This window comes from Metarhizium robertsii, assembly GCF_000187425.2.
Source record: "Metarhizium robertsii ARSEF 23 chromosome Unknown MAA_Scf_1, whole genome shotgun sequence".
In the NCBI taxonomy this organism is placed as follows: Eukaryota; Fungi; Ascomycota; class Sordariomycetes; order Hypocreales; family Clavicipitaceae; genus Metarhizium; species Metarhizium robertsii.
Genome location: NW_011942149.1, coordinates 5791114 through 5816625, shown reverse-complemented (window position 1 = coordinate 5816625; position 25512 = coordinate 5791114). Strand labels below are relative to the sequence as shown.

At 51.7% G+C, this 25512-nt stretch overlaps 6 protein-coding genes across 6 annotated transcripts; 3 read left to right on the top strand and 3 right to left on the bottom strand.

The window, feature by feature from the left end:
- Window positions 1–2720, bottom strand: MAA_01827 (ENTH/VHS-domaining containing protein; the record flags this gene model as incomplete). Its single annotated transcript, XM_007819825.2, has 6 exons — window positions 1–426; window positions 528–696; window positions 770–1778; window positions 1913–2012; window positions 2274–2519; window positions 2601–2720. 6 exons carry the CDS (start codon window positions 2718–2720, stop codon window positions 1–3), a joined length of 2070 nt encoding a protein of 689 aa, XP_007818016.2.
- Window positions 2721–6778: 4058 nt separating this feature from the next.
- Window positions 6779–8546, top strand: MAA_01828 (citrate-synthase; the record flags this gene model as incomplete). Its single annotated transcript, XM_007819826.1, has 5 exons — window positions 6779–6895; window positions 6963–7027; window positions 7161–7354; window positions 7423–8166; window positions 8248–8546. 5 exons carry the CDS (start codon window positions 6779–6781, stop codon window positions 8544–8546), a joined length of 1419 nt encoding a protein of 472 aa, XP_007818017.1.
- A 1942-nt stretch (window positions 8547–10488) lies between these two features.
- On the top strand, window positions 10489–11624 carry MAA_01829 (mitochondrial DNA replication protein YHM2; the record flags this gene model as incomplete). The annotated part of the gene is made up of 3 exons (XM_007819827.1): window positions 10489–10714; window positions 10840–11512; window positions 11570–11624. 3 exons carry the CDS (start codon window positions 10489–10491, stop codon window positions 11622–11624), a joined length of 954 nt encoding a protein of 317 aa, XP_007818018.1.
- A 509-nt stretch (window positions 11625–12133) lies between these two features.
- Window positions 12134–15332, bottom strand: MAA_01830 (Rik1-associated factor 1; the record flags this gene model as incomplete). The annotated part of the gene is made up of 3 exons (XM_007819828.1): window positions 12134–14770; window positions 14828–14941; window positions 15045–15332. 3 exons carry the CDS (start codon window positions 15330–15332, stop codon window positions 12134–12136), a joined length of 3039 nt encoding a protein of 1012 aa, XP_007818019.1.
- A 1463-nt stretch (window positions 15333–16795) lies between these two features.
- On the bottom strand, window positions 16796–19042 carry MAA_01831 (AMP-binding enzyme; the record flags this gene model as incomplete). Its single annotated transcript, XM_007819829.1, has 3 exons — window positions 16796–16901; window positions 16970–18554; window positions 18616–19042. 3 exons carry the CDS (start codon window positions 19040–19042, stop codon window positions 16796–16798), a joined length of 2118 nt encoding a protein of 705 aa, XP_007818020.1.
- Window positions 19043–22184: 3142 nt separating this feature from the next.
- On the top strand, window positions 22185–22710 carry MAA_01832 (MARVEL-like domain protein; the record flags this gene model as incomplete). The annotated part of the gene is made up of 2 exons (XM_007819830.1): window positions 22185–22263; window positions 22325–22710. 2 exons carry the CDS (start codon window positions 22185–22187, stop codon window positions 22708–22710), a joined length of 465 nt encoding a protein of 154 aa, XP_007818021.1.
- Window positions 22711–25512: the final 2802 nt, after the last annotated feature.

The following is a 25512-nucleotide window of genomic DNA, read 5'->3' as shown; positions in this document are numbered from 1 at the left end:
TTAGCGTCCACTCGGGTCGGAGAATTCATACCCTGAAGGGAAATTTGGCATTCCATTAGGCAGGGTTCCAATTCCAAATGGGAACCCAGAGGCCATGCCTTGGCCGCCGTTTCCCTGATCACGGCCACGACGGCCGCCTCTACCCGTGTCGTCTTCGCGGTTTCTCGTAGACTTGGGTCCGTTGCTGCCACCCTTGTCGGTTTGCATACGACGGCTAATCGCCTTGGATGAGACGCCTGCGCCGATTTCGATGTCGGGCTCTTCGACAGAGAGACCAGACTCAATGGGGCGACCACCGCTGCCACCGTAGGGGGCAGTCAATATCCATTTACGATCCGCCTCAGTGAGCTTATGGATAGGGATGATGCTGATGCCAGTCGCGTAATCGCTGCAGTCCCTGGGACCAAAACCAACACCCCAACGGGTCTGAAAGCCCACAGTCAGCATGGTCAAATTCACAAAAAAAAAAAAAAAAAGGAAAAAGGAAAAAGACAAAAAATACGACGATGATGTGAAGTCCGACTTACCCTTAGTGGAAGTTCGCTACTGCGACTATCCTCCATGCTTTCTTTGGCGGCGGCAGCGTCCTTGCGGGTCAACATTTTGACGAATGCATGTCGCTTGTCCTTGTTGACGATACAAGTTTGAACAGTGCCAAACTGGCTGAATACCCGTCGAAGCTCAGCCTCAGAGCATCTACGTACAGTACATTAGATTATGGTTCCGCAGCTTTTTGGAAACACCGGGCTTGAGTCAATGGAACACTTACGTTACACCACCCACGAAAAGGGTTCGGCTGTAGACTTTAATGTGACCGGATGGCACACTGGAATCATAGTCGACCCATCGTTCAACATGGGGAAGACTGTCGGGAGGAGTGGGACTTCGGCCACGGCGACCTGGAGGGCTACGTTGACGGTAGTCGTTTCCTCCACGACCATTGCGGTCCCGATCGTGACGACCGCCTGGGGGAGAGTTACGCCCATGACCTCGTCCGCCACGAGGGGAGTCACGAGAACCCCAGCCTCGATCAGGAGACCTAGACCTGGATCGGCCACGATATCTGGGCGACCTGATGCCGTCCTCGTATCCCCGGTCACGCCCATCGCCAGATACGGTAGCAGGGCCACCCCAAGGTTGTTGACCGCTGGTGGAAAAAGTTCCTTGTGCCGCTGGAACAGGTGGCTGGAAGCCGGTATGGGGGGCCGCAGCACTGTTGCCGGCAGCGTTGTTGCTGTTTGTTGTCATGCTCTGGATCAGAGAAGGAATTTTATCAAATGGAACACCTTGGTCTGCGAGGGCCTTGATCAACATAATCTGATGCTGCACAGCCGGATCTAAGGCTCCGCCGGCAACACCAGGAGCCGCTGGGTTTGCAGCAGCATAAGGATTGGGAGGATTACTCGCGTTATTAGGCAACGCTGGGGTTTGGCCAGCCATCTGAGGAAGTGAGAATGGAAGGGACGGCATGGTTACGGGCTGTGATGTCGGGGGATAAGATGGCTGTGCTTGATGTTGCGGTTGCGGTATCGTCGAGGACGACACAGGCTGCGGAAGGGCTGAAGGCGGTATGCTATATGATGCTGACGCTACTGGTGCTGGCGGGTTAGAAGCATTATTGTTGGCACTACCGGGAGCTGAACTCTGTCTCGCCATATTCGCAAGGGCTTCCAAAATAGAAGATCCATTTGGAGCTGGCGCAGCTGAGGCGGGAATGTGACTTTGCAAAGCAGCCAAGGCTGACGCTGGTGGGCTGCCGGGGGGAGTTGTCGAGGTTTCTGAGAGAAGCATATCTTGTTAGTAACCAGGTGTTCTAAGGTCACTTCGTGTATCGGCGAGACCAGGATTGATCGAAGCCGCACGACGGACACTTCTGGACAAGAGCATCGAATATTGCAGGGGAAAGACATACTAGACGAGGGAGCGGTCAATTTCTCCTTGAACGACTCAATCATCTGGGTGGGGAAGGTCTGGCCCTTCTCCCAGATGTCTAAGAGCTTCTTAATTTTCTCCTACAAGGTGAGTGTACGGTAAGCTACTATTCAGGTCGCGATTCTTCTTGATGGATGATGCACTGCTTCGATGGCCGAGGTGAATGTGACAATGCCTGTGCCTGCTAAAAGAGCAGCGCAGTCTCATTTCTCGCTGTGGTGTTTTCTTGGCAACAGCCTGAGCATTGTCACACCCAACAACCGTCGTAGTATTCATGAAGAGATGCGCGGGGGGAGGTTTCTCGGTGAAGGTCTTTTTTGCAGACTCAAAAATTTGCGTACCTTTTGTTCTTCTGGGGCGGTTTGGAGAATGTCATTCATCAATACGGGCATCAGTTCGGTCACTCGGTGTACCCCGGCGGCATATGTACCGTCTGGCGCAGAGCTGTTTACTGGTTGTCCTTGAGCTTTTGCTTGCTCGAGCCATTTTCGGGTTACAGAGTCTACTACGTAGAGAACCCCCAACTTGTGTGTTCCAGGCGCCTTTTTGAAGTGTGTATAGATCTTCTGAATAAGTACGGATTCAGACTGTGCCGCTTTGTGGTTAGTATCTCATGAGGGAAAACGGAAATGACGAACAACTAGCATTAGGTGATGGAATGGTAATACCTGTATGTTGGCGACGCAGAGTGATGTTAGACTAGTGATACGAGATCCAGAAACACCGGGCGGCTTCAAATTCAGCATGGCCTGAAGACCGGCTTCCAAATCTGTTACTGCGGACGCCATGATTTTTGCACGTTCGCGATGCAGAGTTGCGCGAGAACCACTGTCTAGAGGATTTCGAAAGTAAAGGGCAGTGATGCGGTCGAGCGCCGCCACTGGGAAGGAAAAGAAAGCTAATCACCTCTCCTGTCAACTCTTCTCTCTTTTGATCGGAATGCAATGACGAGCAGATACACGACAAGTCCCTATTTCTATCGGATGGTTTGACGCCTGGTTGTTCTCTTTTCGTTTACAGCAAATTGAGAGGCCAATATCAACGAAACGAAGAGTTTACAAGGCTCGAGATACTGTACGACCAGGCGGAAACGCGTCGGGTGTACGTGGTGGATTTGATATTAAGAGACAGAGTACGCGACGACCTCCTTATAGTGGCGAAAAGAAGAGGTGCACCACAGATTATCAAAATCGTCTTCTACTGTGATGAAAAGAAGGCGCGACGTGGTCACAGATGGCTGGTCAGCAAGGTAGAGGAGAGGGACCCTTTTTGCTTAGTACGACAATCAAGCCAGATGGTGGCGAAAAGAAAAAAAACAGCAGATGGCGAACAACGGCGGAGAAGAAGGCGTCAGGGCGTGAAGAACGCAGATACTCTGTCAGGAGTGAGAGTATCTGGATGATTTCGAGATCCGGCTGATAATGTCTTAGTCGCGAGGATGAAAATGGATGGAAGTGATAATGAAGGAGGGAAAATTCGATGCGGATGCGAAAGGAGGCACAGGACAGGGGAGGAGCATTTTTCTACCCAGCAGGCACTGAAAGCAGGAAGGGGCCAGTCAGGTGCGAGAAAAAAATCCGAAAAAACGTGACTTGCTGCTGCAGCCAATGCGGCGTGTGTGTGAGCATTGGCAAGGTGGGTGGTACGTACCTGGGGCACAGAGTACGCCGTTCTCATGGTGCAAAGTCTGCATGGCTCTTGCTCTTGCTGGTTACCAGCCACAGCATTTGAACAGCCCCCGAAACGAAAACAGAGTTGGAACCACGGGTCAGGTAGCGCCCTGGTGGGAGCGCCAATTGGTCAACAGTTGACTTCAGCATGTGTTCAAAGCCATCAAGACCGGACTTGACTCCTTTCAATGCTGGCTTTTTTGTCCAGTCTGCTAATGGCCGAACCAAGGTCTGGGGTCTAGTTTGTTCATCAGTCTTTGCAGAAAGTTAGTCATCACACAATCCGGAATCCCTTCTCCTTTGTTCATGGCGTTCTCACATTCACGGCACTGGGAGGGGTCACAGACCTCCTAGATGAAAAAGAAAAGAAAAGGGAACCCGGGTAATGTAAAAACAAGCATGTGTTGCCCGACATATGCACAGTCACTCATTGATGGCGTCAAGGCATACTCCTCCTTGTACTCCGTACTCGGAGCCTGCAATAGGATTTGGTTATTCAAGTCTTGTTCGTTCTTAGTATTTCACTTCTACATAATTGCGTCTGGGCCAGGTGGGTTCCAGCATGACGCTGTGTCCACGTTGGTTCAGGAAAAAAAAAAATAAACTTCATCGTCGTTCATTCTTGTTTAATTTCCACACAGTCATCCCTCTTCATCTTTCCGCCGCATAATATCACGGAATCAGGTGTCACGATTGGCAGCTATGGATCGCATCGAAGTGGCGCTAAGCTGCGCGCATAGATGGACGGGTTTCACGCATTCAAGATGGTCATCAAGATGTTTATCTTCTAGCCTTTTCTCTACCCACAACCATGATATATCCGTCAAGAGGCTAACACTAAGTTTATTCCATTGACCAGACGACCTGCTTAAGGGCGGAAAGCTGGTTCTCCCACCACTTAGCTTGGGTCTTGGTATCTTTAGGTGACCCTTGTGCTATGGCTGGCGCATTCTACCATGATGCAATATCCACGAAAAGTTGTTGACTCCATGTCACGGCAGTTTGTGTCCAAATTTTGGCTTTCAGTACGCACCACCAGACCTTACGGCAGAGGCCTTGTCAGCCAATGGAAGGCATGTCAACATTTCACATTGAATGGAATACAAGCAGCTGCTTGTAGTGGCGCGTCTTTTGACTCCACGGCCTGCTCTGATGTAAAAGTAGCGTCCAACCCCCGCAGCTTCTGACAGGACGACTCAATGGAAATAAAGACGATTTTTCAGCCATTACGTGAATGAATCCAGAGGCACGAATATGGAGACAGAAGTAAAGAAACTGCAACTGCGGGAGATGGGCCTGGTTGTACATACGCAGTATCATATACCAACTACGCACTATCAATCTAGTGGTGCAACATGTGTCCGAGAAGGCCTAGTTTTGATAGACTCGGCTGTCCCCGCGGCTAACCGACGACTAATTTGGTTGCGGCTCACCCTGTATAGGGCTAAAATAGTACAAATGTACGTACATACTTAAGTACGTTGTTGGCTAGTGCTGCAACATGACGGAGTACGGAGTAAATGCCGGGCATAAGGAGTGTGTTCCATACAAATGAAGCAAAGGGACCTGGGAAGCGAAATTGGCCAAGCAAGACAAGGTGAGGGTGGTCCGCTCACTGACGGAACATTATTCCGTATGCCTTCGAACCATCCCAACAAAGAACTGAACTGAAACCCCTGGCTTTTCATCGTCGATTGTCTGGCAGCAGTTCGTTGCCCGCGGTTTGTTGAGCCGTGAACAGCTGGGTATTATTCGACTTGATACGCAACCACTCTGTCGCCGGGGCACGACCGGGCCTTTGCGGAAAGCCGCCCATGCACAGCTCCATACTATTCGAAGTCAACTTTGGCCGACGACTCCAACGTCTCCAGCTCCGGGTGACTGCCTTTTCCCGAGGCACCTCCAAGTTGGTGTGGGTCGAGGAACCTGGAACGGTTGATGCACCGGCAGTGTGCGCGGGAGGTGGCACATGCTGCAGAAGTGCATGGTTGGCTTCGGTCGTTTTATACACGGCGGACCACGATATTGTGCTGTCGAACAAACCACGGTTAGTTACCAGTCGACGTGTTATGGAGTGGGAGAGGGTACGTTGCAGCGGCTGGCCCGTAACAAACTCGCAGGGACAGTTACTCCGTCACATCTGGTACGCCTAGGGGCTTGTAGTCATGAGTGCGCCATTATGTATGTCGCCGGGCATTTATCTGGCCTGGGGCCTTCCACTTCGGATCCGTCATCAGCCCTTCAGTTGGTGTGACGTATTGACCTTGCTGTTGGAGTAGCCTGTGGTCAGGGTGGTCAGCCGTCGTGTGCCCAGGGCAACTGGTTCTCGTGCCCAGGTGCAGCGATAAGCGGCGCCCCGCCAGTGGGCCCGATGGCGTCTGGTCGGAATCACGGAGCTGTTGGGGCAGATGTAGTATGTACATGTACGTAGTAGTAGTACTACTACTCGGTACGCAGGGAAAGAACTCAAAGGCCACTAGGTACCTAGGTACTTAGACCTGTGCTCCGTTCCCCCGAACCAACGGCAATACCAAGGTGCAGGGCGTGGTACGCAGTGTCGAATTGGGAGGCCATCAACGGGGGTTGATCTGGCAAGAGAAAAGACACTGCCGGCGCTGCGTGCTGTGTTGGCAATGTCGCCGGTTGCGGGCGTTGGGGCCGATCGGGAAACACCAGACATTGATGGAAGCTCAAGCTTGAGATGAACGCATGTACATTACCCCGAAGCTGGACAAGGTGAGCGTTGCCTCTCCGCCGGGCTTTCGAAGTGACGGCGGCGTCTGCAGCCACCCCATGCCAGACGTCAGTGTTCAATTGGTGGCGTCCAAGACCCAGCACTTGACCAGACCCAACGTGGACGTGGACGCAAGGGCCCGCGCTCTCCGAGGTGCCAGCCAGGGATCGCTGGCCCATGCTAGTGCTCCGTGTAGTACTCCGTACGCAGCAACAATTTTTTTTCTCTCTCGCTGCTCTGCTCTCCTGTCCTGCCGAGACACCCAACGCGACAGAACCTCCGTTCCTAGGTAATTAGCCTTGAGACGCCAGGCACTCATCCCGCGGCCTTTTCACTTCCGTTGGATCCATACCCTTAATAATTATCCGTTTCTCCTTCCTCTCTGCTCTTTCGTCCTTCCTCCTCCTCTTTACCCACATCTATTTCCCACAGCCGTCATACAATGGCCTCTGTTTCTCGCCTTAGCAGCTCTGCCCTCCGGGCCTCGCTTAAGTCCCAAGCCTTCAATGGCCGGACCGTAGCCTTCAATGGCGCCCGTTACTACTCGGCGAAGACCCAGGTATGCTCGATTGATCAGAGATGGCGCTGTTGTAGATTCGCGTACACTAACACGACGCACCCACCAGACTCTCAAAGAACGTTTCGCCGAACTCCTCCCTGAGAAGATTGAGCAGATCAAGGCTCTGCGAAAGTAAGGACCGACCCTGCCGACCACGTCTCCGCGCCCCTAAAGCATTAGCCTTGACTTCTCCAGAGACTCGAGCGAGCTGGATACAAAGACGTATGGCATGCGCCTAGCAATTGCTAACAATGAATTCCTCCAGGGAGCATGGTTCCAAGGTCGTTGACAAGGTCACTCTTGACCAGGTCTATGGTGGTGCCCGTGGCATCAAGGCCCTCGTCTGGGAGGGTTCCGTCCTTGACTCTGAGGAGGGTATTCGGTTCCGCGGCAAGACTATCCCCGAGTGCCAGGAGCTTCTCCCCAAGGCTCCCGGTGGCAAGGAGCCGCTTCCTGAAGGTAAGTTTATCGCTGCGGATACAATGAGCTTTGACCCGAAAATGTCATGTCTGACAATGGATGCGCAGGTCTCTTCTGGCTTCTCCTGACTGGTGAGGTCCCTACCGAGCAGCAGGTCCGCGACCTCTCTGCTGAGTGGGCTGCCCGTTCCGACATCCCCAAGTTTGTCGAGGAGCTGATCGATCACTGCCCTACCGACCTTCATCCCATGGCTCAGTTCTCTCTGGCTGTCACCGCTCTCGAGCACACCTCTTCTTTCGCCAAGGCGTATGCCAAGGGTGTCAACAAGAAGGAGTACTGGGGCCACACTTTTGAGGACTCCATGGACCTCATTGCCAAGCTGCCCAATATTGCTTCTCGCATCTACCAGAACGTCTTCAAGGGTGGCAAGGTTGCCCCCATCCAGAAGGACAAGGATTACTCCTTCAACTTCGCCAACCAGCTGGGCTTCGGTAACAATAAAGACTTCGTTGAGCTGCTCCGTCTCTACCTGACCATCCACACTGACCACGAGGGTGGCAATGTCTCTGCCCATACCACTCACCTGGTCGGCTCGGCTCTCAGCTCACCTTTCCTCTCTCTTGCCGCCGGTCTCAACGGTCTTGCCGGCCCCCTGCACGGCCTGGCTAACCAGGAGGTGCTTCTCTGGCTCACTGAGATGAAGAAGGTTGTTGGTGATGATCTTTCTGACAAGAACATCACTGACTACCTGTGGTCTACCCTCAACTCTGGTCGCGTTGTTCCTGGCTACGGCCACGCTGTTCTCCGCAAGACTGACCCCCGATACATGGCTCAGCGCGAGTTTGGTCTCGGTACGTAATGTTCACACGCTCCTTTGAGTCTCAAGATGTAAAAGCTTTTGTTCTCAAGTATATAAGCTAATTCTTCTACAGCCAAGATGCCTGAGGACCCCATGTTCAAGCTTGTCAGCCAGGTCTACAAGATTGCTCCTGGTGTCCTGACCGAGCACGGCAAGACCAAGAACCCTTACCCCAACGTCGACGCCCACTCTGGTGTTCTTCTGCAGCACTACGGTCTTACGGAAGCTAGCTACTACACCGTGCTGTTTGGTGTTTCTCGCGCCATCGGTGTTCTGCCCCAGCTGATCATCGACCGCGCCATTGGTGCTCCCATTGAGCGCCCCAAGTCGTTCTCCACCGACAAGTGGGCTGAGATTGTCAAGAAGCTGTAAAATGCCTTGCGCGGCAAAATGAATGATAGCTGGAGGAGTTCAGAACAGGCTTAAAAGGGAGATACGAGTCGACGGTGTTAGACGGAGCCTTTGTTTGATTTGACCAGGGCACGGCAGCGTGTTGGCGGGAACAAAATTGAGGGGAGTGATAGACGGGCTGAGGTTTCTCGGCAGATACCAAACCCCACTGGCGCTAGACTTATTTGTACACTATGATTGGGACAGTTTATAGAAATAATGAGATAGAGATGCCTTTGATGGCAGCTTGTGCAGCTCCAAGTGGTTATGATGTGCAACTCCAGATGCAGATGCGCCGAAGAGCCGAGGCGACAGGGTTGAGCTAAGCTGCGAAGTACTAGCGAGAGACAAGACGCGCCCCAGAATGATGACTACGTGCATTTGTAGACTTGCGCTGCATCGCGGACGAGCCTGGAGAATACGCGCCTGTATCACTTCCCATTGATGGGCTCACCCTTTGCGCACGAGGGTTCCAGAGCACGGAGTACGAAGTAGGGGCCCTACAATTCTTACGCCTGGAGAGGACAGCCCTGCGCTCTTGGCATAGCAGAAGTGCACAGATACGAGCCAATTGCACAAGGGCAGCACAGATGCAATAGTGCTCACCATTCGCGATACACGTGGGGGTTCTGGGATCGAGAGTGGAAAAGTAATTGGTGCTCCGTAGTGTTGACGTTGGCAGTAGCACAACAGTGCCTCGCAGCTTTTCCTCAACAATCGAGTGGTTGAGACATTGGGGAGCCCCATGGCTGGTACAGGAGGGACCCACAGATGCACCTGGGCGTTCAACCTTGAATGGAGTGGCTGAATTCAGGCCTGGGGGTTGAACAGCGTTGAGGGTTGATGGCTAATGGCAGTAAAGTGTTGTTGGGATGACTGCGATGGAATTGGTGGAGGAAGGGGGGCTTGCGCATTGCGTCGCTTTCATTATTAGAGAGCAGAATGCATTGATTTTTTTTTTGTCAAGATTGAATTGGGAGCTAGGAGAGAGAGGTGCGGACGGGAGTGGCTGCTGGCGGATAAATTCAATTGGAGAGGGAAACATTGTACAGCGGAGCAACAATGTACGAAGTACGGGATACGTGTGTGTGTACTCCCAGGTGCCGTCTTGTTGCGTACTGCTGACCCGTACTGTGTACTTGCTCCCTGGGCTCAGTCAACAAAAATCACTATCCGAGTTCGGATCTGACAAGGTCGCCTGTTCCTCTGTTATCCTACTCCGTCCTCCGCATATGGTCTTGGATCATATTCTCCCTTTTCTTGCATTGCCACATTGCTGTCTGGTCATTCCATGACACTCTTCTCTTCGTCGCACTCGAAACCCCCCTTTTGCGTCCAACAAGACACGGGCCGATAAGGTTTCTCTTCTTAAGTAAGCAGGCACAGTAATGGATCAAGAATGGATCCCTGTCTCGACTCTGGGCCACGGCCATCTCTGCTAACTTGTGCCTGGCCAGAAACACGTGCAATCCAGATCTCTCTCTCGCTCTCCGGGCATTCACGGACCTGCCACCGGCCGCCCACGCGCCAACAGCCTCGGTCATCCTAATCTTTCCAGCGTTGCCTTCCCCATCTCACAATCCACTTGGGCGCATCTCCCGTCCATCTACACCCTCCATCCAATCCCGCTGTACGGTCCTCGGAGGTGCATCCTCCACTTTTTGCCTTGTCTTAAGTAGACATTGACTTTGTCCGGGTCTCGTTCGGTCAGAAGCAACAGGAGCAGCATCAGCATCAGCCGCAGCCGCAGCCGTAACAGCTTGAGTTTACAATATTCCGTCTGACTCAGCACAACCACCAACTCGCGCTTCTCCGTCTCTCTCCACCTATCTACTACCTACCCGCTCTCCAACCTCCCCTTCGCGAAGAAGCACCCTATTCCCTTGGTCAGGGCCCCTTTGAATCAAACAAAACTCCCAGAGCCATGGTCGCGAGCGCTACTCTTCCCGCCCCCATCGGGGAGCCCCAGAAGTTGGAGAAGAAACCCATCAAGTTCTCCAACTTGCTCCTCGGTGCCGGCCTCAACATGTTCGAGGTCACCACCCTCGGTCAGCCTCTCGAGGTCGTCAAGACCACCATGGCTGCCAACCGTGGTGACGGCTTCGCCACGGCTTTGGGACGTATTTGGGCCCGCGGTGGTCCTTTTGGCTGTATGTTTGTTCCTTTTCTCTACTCTATTCTGCCCCTTTCTGGAGCCAACATCGATGCCCTCGTCGATTCCCCCATACACTCGCCGAGTCACATGCTAACCTGGCCATTTCTTTGCGCAACATAGTCTACCAAGGTCTCATCCCCTGGGCTTGGATCGAAGCGTCAACCAAGGGCGCCGTTCTTCTCTTCGTCGCCTCCGAGGCCGAGTATTATGCTCGCGCAGCTGGCGCCTCCGAGTTCGGCGGTGGCATCCTCGGCGGTATCACTGGTGGTGTTGCCCAGGCCTATGCCACCATGGGTTTCTGCACATGCATGAAGACGGTCGAGATCACCAAGCACAAGATGGCGGCTGCCGGCGTCAAGCCGCAGTCCACCTTCCAGACCTTCATGGACATCTACCGCAAGGAAGGTATCCGGGGTATCAACAAGGGTGTCAACGCCGTCGCCATCCGTCAAATGACCAACTGGGGCTCCCGCTTCGGCCTCAGCCGTCTGGCCGAGACCTGGATCCGTTCCGCCACCGGCAAGTCGGAGAAGGACAAGCTGTCCGCCATGGAGAAGGTCATTGCCTCTGGTCTCGGTGGTGGTCTCAGCGCCTGGAACCAGCCCATTGAGGTCATCCGCGTCGAGATGCAGAGCAAAAAGGAGGATCCTAACCGACCCAAGAAGATGACTGTCGGCAACACTTTCCGATACATTTACGCCAACAACGGCATCAAGGGCCTGTACCGCGGTGTCACTCCGCGAATTGGTCTCGGTGTCTGGCAGACCATTTGCATGGTTGCCTTTGGTGACATGTGAGTTGCTTGCAATCTACAAATCCCTTGACTAGGCTTGTACTGACACCCATGCAGGGCAAAGACTTATGTTGAAAAAGTGACCGGTGACTCGGTCTCAGCTAAGCATTAAGCGGCGTTAATTCAGGGCTTTTCATTATAATCAACAGAATCGTGCGACGCGGGTTTAAATGCAACAGATTTCCATGGAGGTCAAATCAAGTTATTTTCTCTTACATTTTATGAAAATACGTGAGGCAAAAGGGGGGTAAATGGTTGTGCTTGCTTTGTTCCAAACGGACAAGAATCTGTACGATCATGGACCTTGTAGTTAGAGTCTTTTATTTTTGTGTTTATTAGTTGTAGACGTGCCGTTGGGCGTATAAATAGACGGAATGGATGAACGTTTTGCGTGAGTGACCATGGCTGAATCCGTGTGATTCAGGCATACAAAGCACGACGATCGTCAGCGTGTCACGTTTACTCCCAGATCTTGCTCATGTAGTGTAATGCACGGAGCAGCATTCACTACCCATAGCTACCTCTAAATCAAAGGGTATCAAGCCTATATAACTCCAGCTATATGTTTCAGTACAAGTACCAGTGGCTAAACAAGATGGATGCAACAATCGGTTCGTGGAATTAATCGGTGTCCACAGGCGTCTCTTCGTATATAAACTCCCACCCTTCATCTCCATCCATGTTGAACCGGACCCCAAGACTGACCAACTGGCAAAAGGACCAGTTGTCTAGGGAACGCGAGTCAAAATCCTTGGCCACATTCTCATCATGAAGCGATTTTTCAACCCATGTTTGGACAGGAGGTCCTTTCAACCTGCGGATAGACCTTGTTTCAGGACCAAGACTGGCCTCCCTCGATGCCCGTTGATTCCTCTCGAATTCGGGGAGCAAAGGGCCCTGCGGGTCAAAGTAGGCGTGGGCGTCGAGGCGGAAGAGCCCTGTGGAGGGGTACGCCGGGCCTTGGACGGCGCCGATGACTGGGTTTGGATGGAGGATGAGACTATTTGAAGACAGGTATCGGTCTCGCGAGTACTGAGCTATGGAAGCATCTGATGGAGTGGAAGCGGGGAAGGGGGAAGACGTCGTTGGAGGTTCGGGTTCTGGGTGGGGGATAAACGGCTTTGGACGGCGAACGCGGTGATTCGTGCCTGGGATTGTGAGGAAGTGCGACTCCATCTCGTCTCGGTCATCTACGGAGAAGAGAAAGACGCGGCCTGTTGCGTCGCCGACGACGAGCTTGTTGTGGTTTGGGGAAAAGACGCCGCACGTTATGGGGCCGGGTCCCTCGAGGAGATTCCTCACAAACGGACGGCGCTTCCGTCGCACGTTCCACACTTTGACGACGCCATCACTTGAGCCTGTATAGAAGCGGTCTGGTGTTGTTCCCCAGGCGGTAAACTTGACACCTTCGTCTTCCTTTTCTCGGTCGCAGATGACGGCGCCTAGGGGTTCCCCGTGCTTGAGGATGTGGGTGGGTCGATCGCCCTGTGCCGTGTCCCAGATGTAGACATGTCCGTCTGTACAGGCAGCTGAGATATAGGAGTGGCACAGAGAATTGGGCATGATGGTAAGCTCATTGATATCAGAGGCATAGCAGTCGAGTTTTTGATACTCGCTGTACGCGCCATCCTCGCGGTCCCTGTCCAGTTGAAAGATGTGGACATGTGTGCGTACGCCGTGCTCGACAATGAGTCCAGACGGCGAGGTAGCAACGATAAAAACTGGAAGGATGGGGTGCCACACGATTTCGAAAACGTTGGCCGTTGTGACGGTCAGAACAGGAACTCGGCATCGTCGCTCGGCGTCCCAAAGTACAATCTCGCCACTGTGAAGCTTGTCCACTGGAATATCGGCATCGTCACCGGTGAAGCTGCGAGGGGAGTAGCCAATGGCCAGCAGATGGTGTGTTCCAGGTGTTTGCCCCCATTGCATGGTAGCAGGGCAATAAGCCCATTTGTCGGATCCATCAGCATCGGTTCGGGTGCAAGATATGGTGTAGTAATAACTGTCCTGTACGTTGTTCGGATCAACAGTATAAATGCGAATTGCTTGGGTAGGGACATCTGCAGCCGTAGCCACTCGCCCGGACCCGTCTTTGGCGGCGACAACGAAGTTGACGTTGCCTTGGTGGTGCCAGGTTGCCGTGGCCCGCATGGAAGTTCCATCTTGAGCTACGCTCCACACCTTGACGGTTTTGTCAAAGCTCGACGTGAAAGCTCGACCATTCATTTCGTCGTAGTCGGTCGACACGACGGACGAGTATAGCCATGGGTCTTGGCTCTGGCGCATAGCTTCCGTCGAGTTCTCTCCCTTTTCCACAACTGGCCGTGGTATTCGATGGTCCGGAAACGCTCGCAGCGTGCCTCTCTGTGTGGAGCAGAGTAGTAGATTTCCAGGCTTGTTGTACTGCTGGTTATGCGCATCCGAGTGTGCTGTGGTACCACATATAATATTACCGTCAGGCACCCAAGACATGGCGGAAATATCTCCCGCACAGTTGGTAAACTCGGCAACGAGTGATAGGCCGTCTTCATGGCATTTTTGAAACTCATTTTGGAAATTCTCATACCGTCTCATTCGGCCGAACCCAATGTTTCCCTCCATTTCCCGAGCCAAGAGCAAGGCTGGCAAGCGATTGGCACGTCGGTTCCTTGCTCTTCTCTCGGGGCTGACTTCTTCCAGGGACAGCACACGTGAATTATCTGGCTGGTTGGCTTTGCCAGCACACAAATCAGAGCACAAGTTGTAAATATCTTGCTGTGTTCGTCCGCTTATTGAGTCTCCGATAATTCGGGGAACATCATAATGTCGCAATATCTGCCCTAGACCTTCCCTCGTCCTCGGAATGTGCTGTGAAAGGTGCTGTCCAACAATTTTCATAATTTCTGCAATCTCAAGCGAGGAAAAGTCGGCATGATATACTGCGGGAAGCTGCACCCTGTGACGTGCTACATTGACAGGACGATTCACGCCTAGGGTAATATCTTGACGGGCCGAATAATGCAAGTACGGCCGTCGCTGCAGCTGTGACCACGTGCTGGCAGTTAGCAAGCCGTCACTTGACTTCGGTACGACATATTGTCGTCGAACTCTCGGCCTAGGAACCCGTGTTGGGCCTGTGTCGGGTTTCGAAGTTGGTTCAGCGGACTCGAGACGCTGGAAAGCCCTCTGCTCCGCTCGCAGTGTGAGTTTGGGTCTGACCAGTGCTAGCGATAGGGCTTCTTCCTTGATCGGTTGTGGTTGCGGTCTTCTGTATTGCTAAGACAATGTCAGTGGCTGACCTGGGCGCCGCATATATGGCTCCAATAAACCTACAGGAAGACCTGCCAGTTGCTGGACAGCCTGGGTAGCTAGTCCCTCGATATCCGCTCTATCCTCTGCAGTAAGCAGCCCATTGCTCAGTTGGACCTTTTCTCGAAATCTTGCGCACTTAAGCAAAGTAGTGACAGCCTACAGGCACTTTGTTAGACCGTTTCTTTTCCACCATGGAAACCCTTTTCCAGCAAGCAACGTCCCCCCCATAGCCACCTACCTCGATTGCAATTTTGTCTATAAGACAAGCATCTCGTGCCAGCTCATCAACAGCTTTTTGCACATATGGAAGAAGGTAGTCCCGCATACGCATCTCTACATCCTCTGCCCCTGGGCCGTCATTTTCCACGCGTCTCTTCTTCGCAGGCGGCTGTTGCGAAGCCAACTGAAACTGCTGGGTAGGATCTCCATGGTTATAAGGGGACGTCAAAGGCGTAACCGTCGTTGGCGTGTCGATTGTAAGGTCGATGACGACTGGAACAGCCGTGGCTGTTAACGCGATACTCATCGGGGAAGTCACAATGACCGTGTCTTTCCTTCCCAAAGCGTGCACAAAGCACAGCCTTGAGATGAAAAGACCTGAAACACGACGTTCCACTGGAAACACAGCGTCATCAGCTCAATATAGTGTTCAAAGTGGGACAAAACGCGCGTTATAGTGGTGATATTTCGCGTAGAGAGGTTGGTTCACACCATGGTTTGCCTGGCGGAAGGACTAGGTTGCCTAAACTACCACTCGGCCTCTTAATTACCCAGGTAACTAAAGGTCATAGCCGGCCGGAATATCTAAAATCCGATACCCCCCCTTTTTCCCCAGCCGAATTCTGATAAGCGCTAGGCCTTAAATGAAATTAGAGAATGCTTCAGATACATGGTGAAGAGCTAACAGTCTTTCTAACTTTTTTGCTAAAAGTATCAATTGAACGAATTTTTGCTACTAAACACTCAAATCTTACTCCTAACCATTGAGTCAACTATTATCCAGAGTCGCAAAAAGTTTACTGCTCTTTACCATTGTTTAACTTCACAAAAAATATGTGCCAGCACAGGATGCCTTGGCAAACAGTCTGACCAACGGGGGGCCTTAACGGCATCTCTATGCCCTGGCCCTTAAGAACGTCCTGCAATTACTACATATAAGAGGTGTTAGCCGACAACTAACAACTACTAAACCGGATCTAGGCTTCTAAACTAGCCAAGTATTGACTATTAATGTCCATGTCGGGTTTCTAGCTTCAAGACGCACTGTACGCCGCAGCGGGGTGGTCAGCAGCTGAGTGTATGTGCTGGCGGACCTTTCTCTACGTTCAATTGATTCAATTGGTCTGTCAGGCAGGCAAACCTCACTGGCACACCAGCTACTTGCCTACTTGAGTAGGGTCAACTGGAATCTTAGTTGACGACTGAGCTCTCGAAAGCAAGCGCAAGCATGCCTAACTCGCACCTTTACAAAATATTACAACTAAACCTAGCCGCGTATGGTTTTGAGCGCATTTATATACAATTACCATATTGGGTACGACCAGGCACACGGTGTTACGATTGGGCCCTACTTGTAAGTTGTTGCAGTGCTGGTACGAATATTGGGATAGGCTGAAAGGAAAAACTTAATTAATAAAATACCTATATTTTAGCTTACTAAATATATAATTTCATGTCTAATATTACTGTTAGTGTGTGAATTAATTGGGCTGACGAGCCGTAAACGTGACCACGTATAAACTGTGCACAAAGCGGGGCGGCCAGTGTTAATTTATAGTCCCAACACGACGCTACAATACAATAACTACCTAGGTAGTATATTCGACTCTATTCTTTGTCTAATAGATATGTCCTCTTTATGACTGCGATTCTTTTCAAGATGCGCCAATGTAAAAACAAATAGAACCAAATAATTCCATGTCTCGGCCTTAAATTTGCCGGTTCCGCGCTTAGCCGCCACTATAATCTAAAATGAATAACTTCTCCTTTTTACAGCTTAGCCGAGCCAGCAGGCTGGGCATTGTTGATTTCAGCGTACATGGCGTCGATTTCGGCGCGGTATTTCTTGGCGGCTTGGGGTCTCTTGAGTTTGAGACTATCATGGGTTAGTCAGACATCTGTACTCCTAAATCAAAGGTACGCTGCAGCAGGATGAAAACTTACGTCGGGGTGAGGAGCTCATTGTCAATGGTAAAGGGCTCAACATCCAAGTAAACGCCTCTGACTTTCTCAAAACTGTTGAATTTGTGCTTGCGGCCAATATTGTCAAGAACCTTGAGGAAAGCCTGCCTGGCCTTGGGGTCCTTGGCAGCGGCCCGCATGTCACTGGGGTCATTAGAGACTGTGCGGCCCAGGACCTTGGAGGCCCAGGCAGGGAAGTTCTCAGGATCGACGCCAAAGATGGCAACGAGAGTAGACTCCTTGGCATCACCGTGGACATAGCCCATGTTAACGAGGTTGGTGTTGGCAGCGTAGACGTTCTCAATACGCTCAGGGGAGATGTACTCGCCCTGAGACAGCTTTAAGACGTTCTTCTTGCGGTCAATGATCTTAAAGCGGCCAAGCTTATCAATCTCGCAAATATCGCCCGTGTGGAACCAGCCGTCAGCCTCAAGAACCTTCTTGGTCTCCTCCTCGTTCTTATAGTACTCCTTGAAGATGGCAGGGCCTCTGACGAGTAGTTCGCCACGGGGATTGGGCTTATCGTTGACGGTGTAGTCGAACTCAGGGACGGACTCAAGGCACAGCTCGACGTCACCCATCGGGGGTCCAACGTTGCCGGTAGAGAAGTCGCCCTTCATCTGAACAGTGCCGGTGGCATATGTCTCGGTCATGCCCCAGCCCTGCTGGAACGTGTTGGCGAAAGCAGCGCGCAGGAACTCCTGGACATCGGGGTCAAGCTGAGCACTTCCGCTGATCATTGTGTGAGCATTGTCTAAACCAACAGCAGCCCTGACCTTGCGGGTCCAGATTCTGTCCCAGAAGAAGTGGGTGTTGGAGGCCTGGCCGGGAGCAGCCTTCATGGCAGCCTTCTTGGAGTCGACGACATGCCTTGAAAGAGCGCCCTTGAAACCTTCAGCCTCCACAGTAGCGGTACGAATGGCCGAGTTGAATCGGTTAAACAGACGTGGGACAGAGATGAAACCTGTGGGCTTGAGGATCTTGAGATCATCAACGAGACCCAAGACATCGCCACGGAAGAAACCAACGGCAGCGCCTTCTGACAGAGCAATGTGATCAATCAGGCGGCCATAAATGTGCGCAAGCGGTAGATATGACATGTGAACGTCGTTTTCCTTGACATGACCACCCAGACGAGCAGCGGCGTTGGCAGAGACAGCATTTCCGTGCGAGAGAACAACACCCTTGGGAGCGCCAGTGGTACCTGAGGTGTAGTTAATGGTGGCAATGTCATCCCAGCCAGCAGGGCGCATGGAACGGCCAGACTCGACGCCAATCTTCTCAACCTCGGCCATGGAGTAAATCTTAATGCCGTGCTGGGCAGCAAGGTCGTTCAAAACGTCGGCCTTGGACAGTCCAGGAAGCTCACCATGCTCAAGCGGGTCCATGGATATGATGAGCTTGAGGGACGGAATGCGCGGCGCAAGCTTGATGAGCTTGGAGATATGAGGAAGTGAGCAGACAACGCTGGGCAGCTCGGCATGGTTGATGATGTACTCGGTAGCATCGGGGCCGAGAGTCTCGTACAGCGAGACAGTATAAAGCGATTGCGAGGAAGCACCGAGATCTGAGCAACGGCAAGCAATTAGATATATCTCATTCATTGGTAAACTTGGTCAAAGACGTACCAGCAATTTGCCACTCGGGACGGTTCTGGGACCAAACACCAACACCGTACTTGTCCTTGGGATACCCAATGCGCTTATGGATCTCAACGATACCGGCGCCAAAGTTCTTTCTTCGCTCTGCCACGTCGCCGTACGTCATCCATTCGAACTTGTCTCCCCAAGTCTGGGTGGCGGAATTCCATTGGCGAGTGCCCATGCATCGCTTCTTGGGCCACTTGCGAGCTGAAGCCTCGAACAAGTCGTGTATAGAGCGCACATTGGGGTCAAAGGTGGTCAGAAGCTCTCTGTCGCGGAATCTCCAGCCTCTGTAGACAGCGCTGCGGCCGGGACGCTCAGAACCGGGGACGGGAACACCGTAGGGGGAGCCGGCGGGAGGAACAGCGCCAAGCTCGACCTGGAGCGTGGCAGGATCTTGGGCAGGAGGCATTGTGAAGATTCCCAACCGACGGGCCAAAGAATGCCAATTGTGTCACGGGCGGGAGGATGGCAACGGGCAGAAGAGAGTCAAAGAAGGAGCACTTGAGACGCTGGGGCGAGGATGGCGGGGGAGGTTCCAAGGAGGAAGAGAGCAGAGCAGCAACCGACTCTGGGGTAAAAAGCTGGGGGAGGGAAGGGGGGAGGAGGCGGAAGCTGGAGGTAAGTTTCCAGACACACGGCTAGGCGATGGCGGTTCGAGCTGATGCAACCACGCAGACGCTCAATGGGGGCATGAGGCCGAACGCAATGGGTGGTTTTTACGGCGTGCAGCGTCGGTTGGTCGTCATCAATTGATCCATGTCCGTGATTATTACTGGCATGCTCTGGGCCGAGGCAGCCCGGTGCCGAGGCAGCCCCAGATTTTCATGTTGACATGGACACTGGAAACGTGGTCAGGGGCCAGTGACAGCGCGAGGTTGGTGGCACAGGGGCACCGGGCGCAGCAAAGTAGGCTTAGTTTTCCCATTGTCAAGTGACGCACATGTATGTACATACAGACGAATCAAGGCCATTTCCAACCTGAGGTTGGAAGCCATTCCGCCGTCGGTACCGAATAGAGCTCGTGGAGAGCGATGCTGTAGTGCCAGGGTTAGGGTTGAGCACTTGTCCCTCACATTTTGGCCCGTCCTGGCGCTCTTGCCAAAGCCTAGTTGGCATGCGCCTGCCACATTTCCCAGTGAGTCTGGTGGCAATTCTAATGCTGACCTTCTACCAACAGCGCCCACGCATGCATCAATTATTGATTCCATCAACATTACTCCCTCAAACCATCCACGCCGCCAGCCACCACTTCAATTGTCCGCCAATAATTTGACGTACAACATGTGAAGTGATATCAAGGACCAACTCGTGCCGCGACTTGGCATTGGTGGCAACTCATTGCGGACATCAGCACGAGACCAAGCCGCCACGGTGCCACTTTGATGGCCGGGACAGACGCCGTCTGACCGAGATCAATACGACTTGACCCTTTCTTGTAGACTCGGTTGGCAGGGGCCCATCCAGCAGCTAACTTTATCCTGTGCGTGCTTGCACCAATGGGTGCCAACGCTCACTCTGCAAATGCCTCTTCCACGGACGCAACATGTGATGCAGACAGAAGACGGACAACTGAGGACACACACAGGCATCTCACATGCAATAACTCCATCGGGGTTCTCATGGCGGTACCGTAATCCAGGCTTTCAGGGAGCTCAAAGGATGACTGACTACATTACTTGCTGGCTGTGTCAATTCAAACAGAGTTGACACATTGACGACCTGGTCACGGGACACTTGGCAGATTTCCAGATTCGAGCATGAGCCGGAGTCTCCAGCTCCACCAAGTTAGAGATCGGAGAGGAGACTGATGACTAGACAGAAGCTTATTACCAGGCAAGAAACACGCATACAAAGCACACCAATAGCAATACCTAGCCGATCGAGGACATGTTGCCGTACTGCGAAAGAGTAGCGTTTTCTGTCATCGTCATCTACTCCAGCAGAGTGATCCAACTCCCACGATTCGATTCGAATTGTTGCCAAGCTTGTGGCTTTTCCTTAGTATTGTTTGTGCATTGCGCGACCCGTCTGGCTCCTCGGCATGCTTTATAACACTGCCAGTACTAACTAGCCTTCTGTTATTTTATATCAAGTAGCTGCTCACGTAGAGGCAGGGCAAAATCTTGTCGTGCTCTTGCATAAAACAGACTTAGCTGTAAGTCTGATACTGTTACATGATAAATACGACGGCCAAATATGGCCATTCTGGCAGTTGGGACGAGGATTGTCGCCGCTATTTAGAGCTTTCTAGCTAACAACAACGAAGCGTCTCGTATTATCAGTCGGCACATAGGCCAGCGGCTGCGAAGGATGATGCAACCTCATCATGGTGGAACCATGAACATGTCCTCAACGTGTTTGCTGGGCTGCATGACAGATACACGGCCACAAGTGCGAAGTGAGATGGATGTGTCGTTGGTATTACTTGGTCATGGCGAGTCTACCGACGCTGCTTTATGTGAGCAGCCTTTGCAGGCCAGGCCCTAATAATAGATGGCTGTCAGGTCGAGCGCTTGGCTTCAAAACAAGCTCTCTCGATACCACCCAAAGTCTGAGGCATAATCACCTCGCCGACGCCGTTTCAGAAGTTTGTAGCGGCAGCAGTGTGATTACACGTGGACATTTGGACCAGACATTGGAGCTTTACACAGCGTCAATCGTATTTGAACATGTTTGTGCGGTGGCAGTTTGTTTTCTCGCGATGCACGACCAAGTCTTCGGCTCATGCCAGAGTCCTGGTGAGACGCCGAAAACAGCAAGTGTGATGCAAATCTCGGCAGACGAACCCGGTCTGGTACAGACGACGATGGGAAAATAGAAGGAGAAGGAGAAGAGGAAGAGCAGCAGGAGGAGGAACGCCTCAATTACGAGCCCAGGAATACCGACAGAGACTCGACTTGCTTCTTCAACCACTTTGAGTCGACTTGTCCGTAATTACATGTGTCGACGAGGAATGTAGCTCATGACAGTTGTTCCCTCTGCCTGCGGCGAGATGGTTTCTTCTTTTCCATGTTTCCACGGTCCCATGCTGCTAGTATATTGCTTAATTTGGCCGTGGCATTGTCGAAACCGGGTTCCACCCTCTTGTTTCAGACATCTTCTCGGGAGTCTCAGGGTCGGCCGTCATGTTGCAATGGCCCAACCACCCCCTCGGTAGCCAAGCAGCAAATGGCCCAAGGAGCCAATTTGATCCCGCAGATACGTAGCCAGGCCGGCTGTGCCGTCGAATCGAATGCATAATGGCTCATTTACCACATGGGGGCGATCAGAGTGACGCAGCGACGATCCCCTTTTTGCACGGCCCTCCCACCGCCTCCTTGCTTGCAATCTGCAATATAAGACACCAAGACTTTGCGTATGAATGAAACGCGTGCGTTTGTAGACGTGTGTAGCATCCTTGGACTCGGATTTGGAGACCTCTTCTCGCTTTTTTGCCTCGTCTGATCCCTCATCTCTCATGTCTTTTCGTTCCTCTCGACATCGCATGTACGGCTGCCAAAGTGCCAGCATCACATCCACAGCAAAACCCTCGAACTGATCCCTTGCCCAGCATGAGCCGAGTAGGCAGTGTCTCTCTCCGGGCCCTCCAGGGCATCTTGGCTGTGGCCAATCTCGGCCTTTCTGCGTACGGTGCGTCATCAGTGCTGCTGGAGAGTCGGGGCATGGCCGAATTGCTAACAGAACCGCGCAGTCGTAAACTGGTACCGGACGTCAACGTCTCAGTCACCAGACGGCTCCGTCAGCTTCCTCCTCGCCGCGTCCGTCATGTCCATCTTGTCGATTCTGTACCTGGAGCTGGTGCCGCGCTTCGTCAGCCGACTCGCGCATCCCTATGCAGCACTGGCGGTCCAGGGGCTCAACACCGCTCTCTACTTTGCCGGCTTCATCGCCCTCGCCGTCTACGTCGGCAGCCTGACCTTTTGCGAGGGCTCTGTCTGCAGGGCGAGTCGGGCGGACGCTGCTGTCGCGGCGGGTGCGTTTTGTGCGTGGATCGCGTCCACCATTTTGACGGCCAAGCAGATGATTGTTGGAGGCGCTGCGGCAAGGCAGAAGGCGGCGCCGATGGGCAAGGTTTAGACTAGATTCCCGTGATATGGGGATTTCTGTCTTCAGGATGAAATTGGGAATAATTTAAGGCAATCTTTTACTCTTCTTGCGGAGACCGACGCGGCAATGCCATGGTTGGTATGGGAACACGGAAGGGGGAAGGGGATACCCTGATATACACGAATGGGGCGTCTTTATGGGTTTGATGAATTATACGGAGTACACAGAGATAGAACGGGTAGGGAATTCGGCGGCGCTATTTGGGATATTTATCTATACATATCAAATGTTGAGTGAGTGAGCTTGCTTGGGCTCCGAGCATGTGTACAAGTTATGACGCGAACATGGGCAAGACATGGTTGTTTACGACGCATCATTTCTTGGTACGTGATGGCTTTTGACTGTATACATGGGTTAAGATACAAAATATGTGTGTGTTGAGTACGAACTATGCAAAACCTAATGTCTGTCAGGTTCAAGTCTTGCAGACAGCGAGTGTATGTCTATGTGCGATGTGATGATTAGGTTCGACAGTAACTGAGATATTATACACAGTATTGATGCCGTTTTATAGTTATTTGACACAGAAACAGGGTAAGAAGCGATCGAATGGCACTGCATCTCAACTACTACTGTTGTCTGTTGTAATACGGTTGCTCGATAGTTTGAGATGGTCAATTGTAAACATATTAGCTTAAGCATTCGATATTCAAACTTTCCTCTCAAGAAGACGTGGAGCAGCGTATCGCCAGACTCATATGGATCATATAGAGAGCCATTACCAGCAGATAATGTCTTCATCAGATCCGAGACTGATCCCTTCCTGACACCCCTGAATATGGGACTATCCCGTGGGCGCAAATTCGAGCTCGACGCCTTCGAAGTGAATCCGTGCTCCGATCGGTAAGCGATAGCATCCCGGATTTTGTTTGAGAACCATGAGGCGAGCCTCATACGAGCCGTTGCAACTGAAATGCGCAGTCAGACCAAATACATCGTCATTGATTGCTACCCAAGAAACTTACCCCATTGGTTATTGGCATTTATCACGCCCTTTATGGCAAATACCAAAATGATAGCCAGTCGTGATACCTCTGAATAAGTAACCGGACATCCATGGTAGGGACCGGGCCGCTCTACAGCTAGAGTCATGGAGCCCGCGGCCGGCATATCCTCTATTGTCGGAATAGTGTTTCATATTGGATTTGTTCTTGCCGTCGCATTGGACTCAGCCTGTCGAGCAAAGAAGATTGAAGCCGTGCGCTCCGGCGCACTTTCCGCTAGAGAACTGTAACTCGAGGATATATACCATTAATCAGCTTCTATCGTGTCAAATGTCTTGTGTAAACAGCTATCGTGCCTTGCGAACCATGCATGAAGCGTGAGTGCCAATTGCGTCATCTGCAGTGCCCCTCGGAGCCGATTTTGAGGGCGTAAGATCGATACTTGTATCATGCTTGTAATTTCATTTGACTACAGAGCGAAACAATCCAAACCTTAATAAGTAAGATCGAGTCTTGCTCCAAAACCATCTTGATTTTGGCAAACGTCCTTCGCATGTGAGATTTCGATTCGATTCGCTGTCGTAGTTCTTGGATAGCTTCACCCAGCTCGTTTGCGGCTTGTTTACGATATCTCATGCTCAGGACTCCGGTGCGGATGCCCAAAACGGCAGTTCATTTGGTCTTCCATCGCAGAATTCAGGGCTTCAATCTGATTCACTTGGATTTGGATACACCGAGGCAAATCTCGGACTTGCTCCCAAAACCTCTTTAACGCAATGACCGTAGGTGCAACTTCGCCAAGTACAATGACATTGGCCACGAGACCGACTGCATCCGCCATTTTGACAGGGCAAATGGTCAGCTTACATGTAAATAATTTGAAAGGGTTTTATTTTTTTGAAATAAATATTTCGCAAAAACCAGGTGAGGCGGTTTGACAGCCTGGTGTCACCGGGAGGGGAGCAAGGCTGACATGCATGATATACTGGTGAAGAAGACCAATGGCGATGGAAATTGAGCACCATAGGTAGTGTGACAAGATTGACTCAAGGGCTGAGCATAATCTTCTCAATATGATTTTCATTTGCGATAGTGTCGAGGAAAATACACGGGAGCAAGACCTGTTACTGCTGTGTATCAACCTTTCACATCGCTGCAGCGATGTGAAAAGACCTGATAATGTGCCACACAAATCCTTTGATGGATGTAGTCCTGATGTAGCTGATTTTTTTGTATTTCTTATAAGAGGACTCATATCTTGCAGATTGTTCTAATTTGAAAGAAGTGAGATGTCAATGTGCTCATTTGGGGAGGATTAGACATTCAACGGGCCAGTCGGAGGATAAGATGACAACGCGAAGCTATGTTATATGTTTCAGTTATGTTATTCGAACAAAGTTCTGAATTAGTAGTCTTACAGGTCGTTGTACTCGAATACTCAGCGTTGATTATTTACGTAACGTCGGAGTTTGGAAAGGAGCATTGACCTGCGAAGCAGATAGAACACGAGTGCTGCTAAAGCACTATTTGACTCAAAGCCTGGAATCAGCGGGTTCACTCTTTTGGATACATATGTCCTTCTATGTAGGTTTTGTTCAGCGAGGTATTAACGTTAATGGAGAAGCCATGAATTTCCTATACGGCTTCACGACCTGAGTAAATGGTCTGACTGCTTGTAGTAGTTGCATGGAAAGTGCTCAACAATGGGGACTAGAAGCTAGACAGGGTTGAAGACAGATCCAACTGCCTAGTAGCTAACAGTTCTATAAAATGAATGAAAGGTCAGTAAAGGATCCATTCAATTGAGTCAAATGGCCAACAAACTGAT